The sequence below is a fragment of the Telmatherina bonti genome (genome assembly GCF_933228915.1).
Source record: "Telmatherina bonti genome assembly, chromosome: 5".
Lineage (NCBI taxonomy): Eukaryota > Metazoa > Chordata > Actinopteri > Atheriniformes > Telmatherinidae > Telmatherina > Telmatherina bonti.
Genome location: NC_136623.1, coordinates 13,059,178 through 13,071,443, shown reverse-complemented (window position 1 = coordinate 13,071,443; position 12,266 = coordinate 13,059,178). Strand labels below are relative to the sequence as shown.

Below are 12,266 nucleotides of genomic sequence, written 5' to 3'. Positions count from 1 at the left end.
AATGAACTCAAACAACCAGGTCACATTTCAAAGGATTATTCTGGTGGATGATCAGACTTTACATCGTCTATAAATGAGGCTTTATTTTACTCTTAATAATCCTGTACTACTAAAAACAACTTGCTGACGCCATTAACAGATTGCACCCCACACTGCAACCTCGCTTCTATTTTAATACATCCTTGTGACTGAGGTTTAGATTGGCAGGGTCTGATAGTGGTGCGGTAAAGTCGGTACTAATGCAGCTACTGCTTCTCAGACAGGAGATGAGGAAGTGTGCATGCAGTAGCACTTCCTCTTTTTGTATTTTTCTTTTCTTTTAGAGCATATAAAGTACATTAGCTCTTTGTATGATGATTAGGTACACAAGAGGTCAATAAGTGGCAGGGAACACTTAATGAACTCTAACGGGGAAAGAGCAGTTTATCCTGCTAACTGTCTTTAAATGCTGTTGATGTATTATGTGTTTCTATATGAAAGGAAATATTCAATTTAGATAAATAATTTCTTTTTCAATTTAAGAAGTGGGGATATCCCCTTTGTGGCCTGTCTTTCACATCCCCCTTTTTGAGTTTGACGGAGATCTTGGGGCTCAGTGTGAATAATGCTGCAACTTGGTTTTGTGGGATACCAGCTTGAATTTGCCTTACGGCACATACCCTCCCTATACAGCTCAGTTAAAACTCAAAACAAAAGTCAGTAGCAGAATAGGTTTTCTTTGCAAAACAAGGTTGTGCAAGTTTTTAATGGGTACAACCTCAATTCGAAAGGTACAAACCAGAGAAGAAGAGGAACAGGAAGAAGACGATGCAGAAACTGTCAAACAAAAAGCACTGGAAGATGAGAACAAGAGCAGCAAGAAAAAAATCTTTCGGGTTTTATTCTACGACTTCTTGTGGTGTTTTTGGATGGTTGTAAACAATTCAGTATTGCTCACTAGTGGATGAGCAGACTTAACAACTGGAAACATAAAAGACAGGTGGAATTATGAATAGGGAGACGTATGACGACGTTCGAAACAGATATCCCAGTTTTTGTACGTAAGGGAGCATCAATAGACCTTAAAAAATCTCACCATATACAAACAGCTTTTAATCCAGGTTAAAACATTTTTTTAACTGATCTTGCTTTGAATTATTTTTATTCAATTCATTATTTTATTGTGATTTTTGTTATTTGTCGTCTTATGCTTCTTTACATCATTTGTAATGCGTTTAATGTTTTATGTAAAGCACTTTGAATTGTCTTGTACATGAAAGGTTTTAAACAAAAAAACTTTTCTTTCCTTAAAGGAATAAATAAATGTATGTCATGATAATGAAAAAAAATTCTGTTTAAAACCATCTTGAAGTCAAAACTAACATGATATTCACCCACTCAACACTTAGCAGGGTGGCTGTGAGGTTTAAGATAGCACAAATGTTTCCTGGAACTTGTGAAGTATATTTCACCATCCAGCTTTGAATTAAACTTTTATCATAACTTGTAAACCCACCTCTCACTGAATGCAACATGTTGGATTCAGATTTTTGTACAATTCAGCCTCAAAGATATATTTTTTATGCACAGTACTGTTTGTTTGCATTGTCTCCCACAGCTCGCATCTTCAGAAAACACTGATCTCACTCAGGAAAAATCTGCAGACACCTCCCCCTTCGTAGGCCCTCAGTGGTGCTCTTCAATCATCCACACCAATAACATCAGGAGTAAATCAATGGAGATGGATTATGGGTGGCAGATGGCTATCGGAGCACATGTGCCGATTACACAAAGAGAAAGAAAAGAGGTTTAGTTTTACGTCGATGGACTTGTAGAAACAAATTTCCTGCATGCCAGCCAAGAGTGACCAACATCTTATTGATCATGTCTTTGAATGGACACGATTAAAGAACTTCATAATTTTTCTTTTTTTTTATGTGATATTGATGCCTTTGAGAGCAAAGAATTATGGGAAACGACCCTGAAATTAGACCCTGATGAGAGAAATTCCCCAAACTGGAGACTAGTCTCAGGTTATTCAAATGCTATTACATGTGTTTCTAATGGATATGATTCACAAAGGACATGTTCTAGTTGTGCTGACAAGTTACCTCAAATGCAGCGATACCTCATTAGCAGCGGTGCCAAGTTTGGTTGTAACTAGGGAGCTTGTTAGAGAAAACTTGGCACGCATTTAACACGTGTGGTTGACAGTCGGCTTAACTCTCGGCAACAGGGTTTTACTATGTTAACTTGCCAAGGAAAATAATGATTCATGAAGTCATGAAAAGATACATCCAACCTCCCAGATGATTTCGTAATTGTGCCAAACGCCTTTAGATCCGTGCAGTAAGCCAGCTTTACTTTACACAAACACTTGCTCCCATGATGCCTGTAGACTTTACACTGTTACAAGAACGACTTTTTAGTTTTTGTTTAATTCCTAAGACTATTTTAAGAAATCAGCCACTGTTAGAAGCTAAATAGTAACTTAAATTATTGTTTAATTAATACTTTAACTTGTATTTGATGAAGTTATGCTCTCTTTTAAAGGAGTAAAGACATTCCTTCTTATCAAAATGAGTGATTTCATTGTGAGTTTCTTGGGATGGATGACTTTATTGACAGGTGGAGAGCAGCAGCAGCAGCATGCCAGACAGCTGCCGTGATGCCATTCCACTACTTCAGCTTTGTCACCGTGAATACAACTGTGTGGTTTCCTTCCTCACTGAATCTCTCACTGGGCATATTTGGTCAGCGAGGAGGCGAGCGTCCACTAAAATAGCCACCATTGTTTGCTAAACTGACTAATGAAAGACGAGGGGAGGGTGGAGGAGCGGAGGTGGGGGAGGGGGGGATGGAGGGGAGGTGAGGGCACACATTGTTCTCTCTTCATACTTTTTGCTTGGCCATCTCATGGGATGGCTTTATGCATGTGGAGGACCTCAGTGCTGCTTTGTTGACTCGTCTGCTTTGAGGTCAGTTAAGTTGGTATGTTGCCAAGTCCAGACACACAAACACACACACACACACACACACACACACACACACACACACACACACACACACACACACACACATACACACACACACACACACACACACACACACACACAGCTCCAAAAGAGTAGAAACCCCACAGGAAAGAGATGGATGTTGCTGCAAGGCAGCCAGCAGCTGGTTTTCTGGACCTTCTGTTTAAGATGCAACTGTGTTGTGAGTCAAAGAAGAAGTTCACAGCTTTGTGAGTTTGTCCCATCAATTACTCGCCCAGATTTCTCTTTTTTCATGTAGTCTCCATCAGTTGCTTCATTCCACTTCTGTTTTTTTTTAATACAGTTTATGTTTAAAGCCAATCATTCAAACTTATTAGTAGCTCTCTAATGAACAACACAATATAAATTTCAAGGTTAGCTTCTGAATATGGCCTGTTTGCCCGTTTCTCATTTTTCATGTGGAACTGCCTGATGCCTGCATTGTTCTTTTTAATCAGCATAAAAAAAACTTTTTTCTTTTCAGTAAGTCGTAGTGAGAAATCACAGAAATGAAAGCAGATTGTTACTTAACATCTTCTGTTGGCTCTTGCTGTATTTCCAGATAAGCTAATGGGGTTCTAACAGATTTAGCAGAAATAAAAACTCCTTATGGGCTGAATTTATGGTCAGAAAGGTCAAACAGCATACAATCAATGTCTCCTAATCTTAGACTTTAGATATATTTGCTCAACATCTGTTTGCATCAATGATAATGTCATTTTTATGATAAATTGACTTAATAGATGTGGTGTGTGTTTATTCAAAGATTTCAAACAAGACACAGATAATATCATTCATCTACTTTATTTTGGACTGTACTGATGTACCGTTATTTTAATAACCTTTATAGGTAGAAGACATGAACAACCATTCTACATGCAGGTATCCTTGGATTGTGACCTTATGACATCTAGTAAAATACCAGCATAAACACGAGTTGTCACAATGTAATAGCAGCTCTACAAAGAATCCTACCCTTCTAGTCTCATTGATTTCCATTACTGACTACAATCACATTAGACTAGGATCAATAAATGATTTGACTTCCAAATGATATTCTTTGTCCTCTTCATGCTCGTTCTTCTTCCAGACCCAATCAAGCTCTGCAACATGCAAACTATGAGACTGAACGGTTTGAACAAGTGGGGGAAAACTACATTAATGCATCAGACCGAGATAAAACATGTTTAAGTCTTCATGGCACGTTGGTGGTAAATGTCACGAAGGAGCACACCAAGGCTCAACTTTGGTTTTAGATAGAAAGATAGAGAGAGATGTATGTGTGTGTGTGTATGTGTGTGTGTTTGTATTTAAAACTAATTCATCTCTAATTATACTCTAACTGCTCTACATCTTCGTCAGATGACCAGGATTCGGCCTCGGCTTCAGACTCCTCAGAATGGCCCGACTCACTGCACACAACTTTCTTCGCATCCACATGCATCTGTTTCTGGTCCTGAAAGGCCGTCAAGGCCTTTGCTGAGTCATCATCTATCCTACAGTTTCCATTGACAACATTTTGGGTTTCCAAATTCCCCCAGACTTGGTTGTCAGTAAATCCCTCATTCTGATTCGTTTGCTGAATACAGGTATCATCTGATGTATACGTGGCGCCGCTTTCAAAGGTGGACACCCAGGTGTCACGATTTACATCAGAGACAAGGAGACCATGGCTGCTGTCTGTTCCATCCTTCCCTACGGAGGAATCGTTCTCACCGGGTACAATGTCGGGGAAAGTTTTGACAGGTTCTACATGATGCGTCAAAGCGCCTTCATCAGCTAATTCTGTTACGTCATACTTCTGATCATCTTCACCGCCGTCTCTGACGTCAAAGTCCTGCATTGGGTTCTCTAGGACTTCCCATTCAGCTGTTTCTAAAGCTTCGGGAATCCTGTAAAAATCTTCAGCCTCCTCAACCCGATACATTTGAGACTCAGTGGATGGCTTCTCAGGTAGAGGCCCTGTGAGCTCAGGGAAAGCCGCCACCTCCTGCAGGGTCTCCTGATCTGCTGGAATCACAGATTTTTGGTCCTCCATGTTGTCGGTATCTTCTATATCATAGCTGCGTATGAAGTCGGTAACTTCCGCACTAGTTTCTGTTGCGTATGAAAAGGCGATCATGGGCACAATGTGGTCATCGTCTTCCTCCCGTTTCCCTGGCTTATCTGTATCTTCTTGATTTTCACACTGGACATCCTCCCCGGCGAAGTTGTTGCTTGGAGGCATTACTGCAGATGAATCACTGAGAAGTCGGTTTTCAGAAGCCTTGTTGGTAGTTGCAGTGAAAGATAAATGTTCATGGTTCTCATTCTGTTCAAGCTCACATGAAGCTTTTCCATCCTCTTCCTGCTCATCGACTTCTTCAAAAGGCTTGTCCTCCAGATGCGGGACATCCTCAGCGATGTGCCGCTGTGCAAAATGTGAACTGTAGCTGTCTGTGGACAAATTTTCTAACTCCTGTTCAACAAGTCTGTCGATCTCCAGCTCCTCGTCTGCATACGAGTGTCCTACAAGGCTTCTATGTTCTTCAGTTTCTTCTCTTTCCGAATTTCTCACCATTTTATTTGCATTTTCTGAGTAATTTTCCTGGGTTTCATGCTCACTTACTATCACATCTCTGTCCTCAACATAAGTGAATCCCCAATTATATTCCTCGTCCACCGTTTCTTCTTCAACTTCTTCGCACAGATCTTCCATAGTTCCGAACGTCTTTGACTTCCCGTCGCTCCACGTTCCAGTTCCCACCTCTCCCATCTTTTTTTCATGCTCACCTTCGCTTGACTCGCTCTCGTCCATGTGGGAAGCCTGAGTGTTGGCATCTGTCTCGTCACTTTTGTATCGAATCAGAGGACGAGTGTCGGCAAGAGTGTTGTCCTGAGTGTAGCTGTCACTCTCCAGTTCGGTCCTCCACGACACCGAGACATTCTGAGAGTCCTCTTCGTCATCTTCATCTTCCTTGTCAGGAAGTGGAACCTGCTGCTGGTCTAAAGCAGTGCGCCGTCCCTCGTCCACTTGTATAAAGGACACATCTTGACCTACTTGTGCTGCTTTCTCAAGTTCTTTTGCTGATATGTCTTCCTCTGGCTCAGCATGTTGCTTTTTATTTCCCAAGTCTTCATCAGTTTTTACTTCAACTTTTCTCTCTATTACACTATCCCATGTATCCATCTCTTCTCCATCAGGGTACAACTTATCTTCAACCTCCATTGTGTTTGTTTCTCCCACTGAACCGTTTAGTCCTTCTTTTGTCTCCATTGCATCGTCATATGTAACATTTTCATGCATGTTGTAAGGCGTCATTTGGTTTTTAACACTTTTTACAGACTCACATTCGGATTCCAGGCTGCTTGGCCTGGAATCCAAGGCTGTCTCAGCACCTGACACCTCTTCCTGCGCTTGCTCCACTATCTTACCCACATACTCTGTAACTAACACTGCATCAGTCAAAATCTGCATCTCATCTGCATTTTCTCTGTCAGCTCTGCTCTCAAACACCACATCCTCATCCAAACCATGTGAAAATGTGCAAGGTTTCTTTGAAACTAGCGCGGTGTGTGATGTAAGATCGGGTGTTGTAAATCGACCAGCTTCATCACTGAAACCCGGCTCACTGCTGAGGCTGGTCACAATTTCACAACTGACAACTGACTCATCAGTAAGTCTCTCCTCAGGCGTGTTATCAACATCATTCCAGTCCACCTCATCTTTGTCCTCTGATGTTTCAGCAGGTGCATCTCGCTCATTCGGAGGCGGCAGAGGTTCGGCGTAGGTGACTCTTTCGTGAACCTCCTGTGGTCGGAAGTTTTCAACTGCTCCATCCTGCACTATTTTTGGATAAGGGTCTTCCAGTGTAGTATACTTTGTTGCATCTGCAGGTTTGGTGAAGATCTTGTCAGGCTTTCTACTGCTGAATGGTGTTGCAGTTATTACTGCAGGTCTTATGCCACGTAGAGAATACGTGGGAGTGGTCCTGTGGCTACCATACAGCTGGGTTTGGGAATTCCTTTTAACCACATAAGGCTTTAAAACTGCATCTGTGGAAGACAGAAGTCATAAATACACAATGAACTAAGATACTATCATAATAATAATAACGACTTACAGACGTCTCATCAATAAAACCTCATCACATATAAAATTCTGACAAATATTTGACACAGATTTTATACAGTATCCCCACAGAATACAGTCTGGCAAGTGGGAATAAGTAACTAGAACCTGGACCACCCAAGCATTAATAAAATGTCTGTTCTCTAGTGAGTTTGGACACTAATGGGTAGATATTGATCGTTATTTCCTTTCACTGCTGTCTAGCATACGGGAAAGCAAAGCCATATGGCTCAATAACCACTGGGGACCGCCTTATGTGGCTTGTATTACAGAACCCAAAGTGCCTTCCTCAGCCCCCGTCACCAAGCCCCCCTAACACAAGTCTCCAGTAAAGCTAGTGCGATCAGAAATTATATGAAACATGCCCCCTCCCCACTCCAAGATGATTATACTGAGACTAAATGAAATAAAACTCTCTGACTGTGACATGAATCGCAGCAGTGGCTGGCATGCAGTTGCTCTATACATACTGTTTACTTTAATTACCTGCGATGGAAATGTTTCCTGGCTTATTTAACAAAGACAAGTCTCCCCTGAGGCTTTCACTATCCAGCAAAGCTCTGTGGAGACAAATGACAAGAGAAAATTGCATTCTGGACTTGCACAGCTTTTAACACACATGAATGATGTGGTGGTTGGTGATTTGGAAGGAGCCATAAAGGAGTGAATGCCAACATGATGCTGCACACAGAGCTGTGGGTGGGAACAGCACCAAGGGTAGACTTTTGCTGCTCTTGAACAGCAGCAGCAGGAAAAAAAAGGTCTGTTGTTATGGTAATGAAGAAAAGGTCCTGCCATTGAGGAGCCATCTGCAGCACACAAACCTCTGTCACCAATTTCTCACAAACACACACATACACACACACACACACACACACACACACACACACGAAGCCACAGGGGCACTTGTGAACACACATATGACAACAGATATTACAAACAGCTCATGCAGCACTAATACTGCTGTCTCCATTCACACATGTGGCCCTCAGCAGCCTCCATTCCAGCACATACGCTACATAATTAGCCTCATGAACCTGTTTTATCAAAATTTCAAGACATTTTTTCCCCAAATACATCCAATGAAAGCATGTGCTTTAACCTGCAGTGAATGATTCTGAGATTCGTCCTTTACTCATGTCCTCTCCCCCACCTGCTCCCCGATGTCGTTACTCTAGACTCCCATAGCTCATAAGATGGCAGCTTCTCACAGACAAGGGTGAGGGTCAATACTATGAGGTGGGGGGAGACGGAGAAAGGAGACACTATAGAGCTTCGTTGTAGATATTTTGCTCTGTCCAAGACAGCGGAGTCTGTTGCTAGAATGAGTTGACCTTTAGTCCAGACGGCTGCTCTGGCTTTGACTTTCTGTGTCTCACATCAAGGGAAGGATCTTTGTCTGTTATTATTGCTCTGATTATCGTCTTGTTTGTTTGTTGCATGTATTTACTTTGCATTCCAGGGCTGTAAAATGGGGAATTTTGAAATTTTCAACATGAAACAAATCAGTTCCTTAACTGCTTCCCAGTGACTAAAAGCTAAAAGTGCAAACGATGCTAATAAAGCAGGCTGTCATGCAATAATATTTGGAAATATTTCAGAACAAACCAGATGGAAATTTTAGAGGAATGTGAAACTAAAATGACTTGCCAGATTTCAGCTAGTAAACACTGCGCATCCATTTCATTAGAAATGCCTCAAATTAAGTGTCCAAAGACAAAAAAGCCTCTAACTCTTTATTCTTGACCTTATGAATTAATGCTTATTCCTGATTCTAAAGGCAACAGATGTAATTTAGAGCAATTCAGAGCAATGAAATGTTTTGTGAAGATGTTCCCAAAGCAAACCTTACAGTGTAAAGTAATTTTTTCACAAACTGTCAAAATGTCTTTAACAATATAATGTTAAATACAAGTAATGAACCATGGAGAAGTGGTAGAAATTCATATGAAGTTATGGTGGTCTCCTGGCATAACTTGTTTTTACTGAAGTACAAAAAACAAAGTTTGGTAGTATAGTTTTGAAATTATGCTACATGTATTCATTTTGTTCTCATTTTGTGACTGGATATGCACTTAGATTTTTCATTTCATCATTTAGCATGTCTTAGAGACTCTATTGATTTACTGCATGATGAAATAAAGGAACCATTCATTCTTTATTAAACACTTAAACTTCATTTAATGCTTTTTTATACCAGTTATCCAAAGTACGCTTGCAGAGGTTAGTCATATTAAAAAGAAAGAAAGAGGGGTGGGGGTCTGTTTAAGGAATGAGCCATCCAGTGCAGATGGGAGTGCAGCATACCTGTATGTTGCTACTTCTAGACCCAGAGACATCTTCATCTGCATGAGGTTGTGATTTTCCTGGAGGAGATGATCAATTTGCTGGCCCAGCTCCTTTTTGTCCACTTTCAGATCCTCCATGTGCTCCTACCATAACAGGAAGTCAAACAGGAAAAGGAAGCACTTTAAAAATAAGGCATGGGAAAATTCTTCTGGTGTGTTTTACCGTGCATAAATAAACACTTTGTCCCGCTGTTTGACACACTCTATGGCTTATTTAAACTGTTACAGGAGAATGAAGTGATCTAGCGTAGTAGTATCATACAAGCAAAATTTTGCACTTGAGATTTGATCTACCATAGTTGTACGTTATTAAAGTCCATGCATGTTGATATGTTGCACTATTCAAAAGCAGTATGGTCAGAAAAGTTCTTAGCTTCGGGTACTCTGCCCCTCAGACCTCACTGTGGCCCAGAACTAATCCCAACAACCCTGATTCATTAATATGAAGCTCCCAGTCCCTTTCATACCCAGATGTACTTGTGACCTCAGGCCTGCAGCTGCTAATGCTTATTCAGATTCTTTATTTTAGACACACTTTTTGCACACTAACGGAGCAATTTCTTGTGAAAATATTTACAAGGCAGAACTGCAGTAAGTTTCTCATTTTGGGGAGTTTTTTTTTTCTTTTGTCCATCTATTTTTGTAAAATCTGAAATTAAAGGAGGAAGGAAATGATCAGAAAGCAGACACTCGCAAGACATAATGTTCCTATGAACACAAGAACAAATGCTGTCTTCATTAAGACATTATTAAAGATAAACTGACTTTACCATTTCATCTTTTTGTTTTGTCAGTTTTTTAAATGACATAAAACAACCAACATCTTAGTAACTAAGCAGGATTGTGGATTTGTTTTAATTATATGCTGTTAAACTGGGTTATTGTTGTACAAGTGGAACGGTTGTCTACACTAGCTTATTGTGTACAACAGCTTAAACAACTACAGAGTTTACCATCAGCTTTTAAATACCAGCATGTCTTCAGCATTGAACTGCATGACAAAATGTTCTGCATTGGTTTATTTTCTAAATATTTGACAGAAATAAATCTGATAAAAACTGTTTGACCAAATTTTAAGCTGTTAACTGGTGGATTGCTCACCTGGAGCTGCTGGATTTCCTGGCAGTGTTCGTCTCGCCGTTGGGTTAAAGTCTTCTCCAGATGCAGACGGACATCCTGAGCTGAAGCGATCTCCTTCTCCAGAGCTTGAAGCTTCAGCTGGCTCTCACGCTTCTCCTGACCCACTTGAGTCAAACGGTTTGTGGTCTGATCCAGCGACTGCTCCAGTCGAGCTAACTGTCCTTGGTAGGCCTCTGATGCCTGCTGCCATGCGCTGGTGGCCCTCTGGTAAAACTCCTTCCCCATGTTAAGGAGGTCTGGTGTCTGGTTATGTCTTTGAGAAAACGCTGGAGGAATTGTGGCTCTTGACTGGATAAGCGCATCTTCCAAGTGGGCCACATCTTCCCCATGGGTTTGAATTATGAATCCTAACTCATGCTCCAGCTGATTGACCTTCTCCCTCAGCCAGATCTGGGCCCTCTGTTCCTCCTCCAACTCCTTCCTGCTTTGCTCTAGCTTTGTCTTCACCGTTACTTTGGTCTGTGCCTCCATCTGTCTCTGCAGTTCCAGGGTTTGGAGCTCTTCAGTCAACTTGCCAACTTCCAGCTCTGTGATGGCCCTGTCCCTCCAGGCTGCCTCCACTTCCAGTCTCGCCTGCCTCAGCTCTTCCTCCATGCACTTCCTGCGAGTCCAGTCCCCCTGGCTGCTGTGCCTAACGGTCTGGAGCTCTTTTGCAAGGAGAGCATTTTCATCTTCTAACCGTTTAACCCGACTCAGGTAGGTTTCCAGGCGCCGGTTCAGGTTCAGCATCTGTTGCTTCTCCTCACCAGGGACACTGGGGTGGAAAGTTTTATGCAGACTGTGGAATTCCATGTCAATATTAGTAACAGAGAGAGTTAGCAAACCGAGGCCTTACTCAGAGGTAAACAGCTTCTGGTTTGGCAGCCAGTTATGTCTTCGTGTCCAGGTCTGAGTCAGCGTGTGGGCCTTGCTTATGAGGCTCCTGCGAGGCTCTGGTGGTGTCTGCCAGCTTCCCTTTTCATACTGGGCTTAATGGAGGGGCTTGGCACATGGACATTTAGGGGAGGAGGGATGGAGAGAGGGAGGAGACTGAGGATTGGAAAGGAGGGGAGAGGAGATGGGGAGAACTGGAGAGAGTGGGATGAAACAGAATATTGAAAGAGATGAGATGAGAGGGAAGGCTGTAATAGGAGAGTGGAGTGGATGGGAAAGGGCAGACAGAGGCAATGATGTAATTCTCAAGATTAACTCTTTCATAGCTGGTGCCTCTCCCAGCTGAGTGTAAGATGTTACCCACTGAATCCAATTTAAAACTATATTATTCACAGAATGGCTTCACCTACTGTTTAACTTCTTCTTCTTTGAAGGATTTTGGACTCGATTTAGTCTAAATCAAAGGGTGAAATTCATTTCCAAGTTTATATGGTACCGAGATGACTTAGATTATTAATATTAATTAGAAAACTCACCGATATGTCCCAGTATCTTCTTTCTGTCTGTAGAAGTGTAATACATATGTATACACCCCCCACCCTCAAACATCGCCACCGGCTCCCCATTCAACACTGTATCCAATACTAGCTCTGCCTCCTCACCTACAAGTCCCAGCCTGGCCCCCTCCCTACCTCTCTGACATTCTACAACACCATCCCACCCATCGCCTCCATTCTGTCAACATCAGCCTTCTCACACCTACCACCCATACATAAACTC

At 41.8% G+C, this 12,266-nt stretch overlaps 1 protein-coding gene across 1 annotated transcript; it reads right to left on the bottom strand.

Moving 5' to 3' along the window:
• Positions 1 to 3,907: 3,907 nt before the first annotated feature.
• nes (nestin) lies at positions 3,908 to 11,481 on the bottom strand. The gene is made up of 4 exons (XM_079241364.1): positions 10,575 to 11,481; positions 9,433 to 9,557; positions 7,612 to 7,685; positions 3,908 to 7,049 (listed from the first exon to the last, which is right to left on the bottom strand). Exons 1-4 carry the CDS (start codon positions 11,403 to 11,405, stop codon positions 4,342 to 4,344), a joined length of 3,738 nt encoding a protein of 1,245 aa, XP_079097490.1. The 5' UTR covers positions 11,406 to 11,481; the 3' UTR covers positions 3,908 to 4,341.
• Between the last annotated feature and the right edge of the window lie 785 nt (positions 11,482 to 12,266).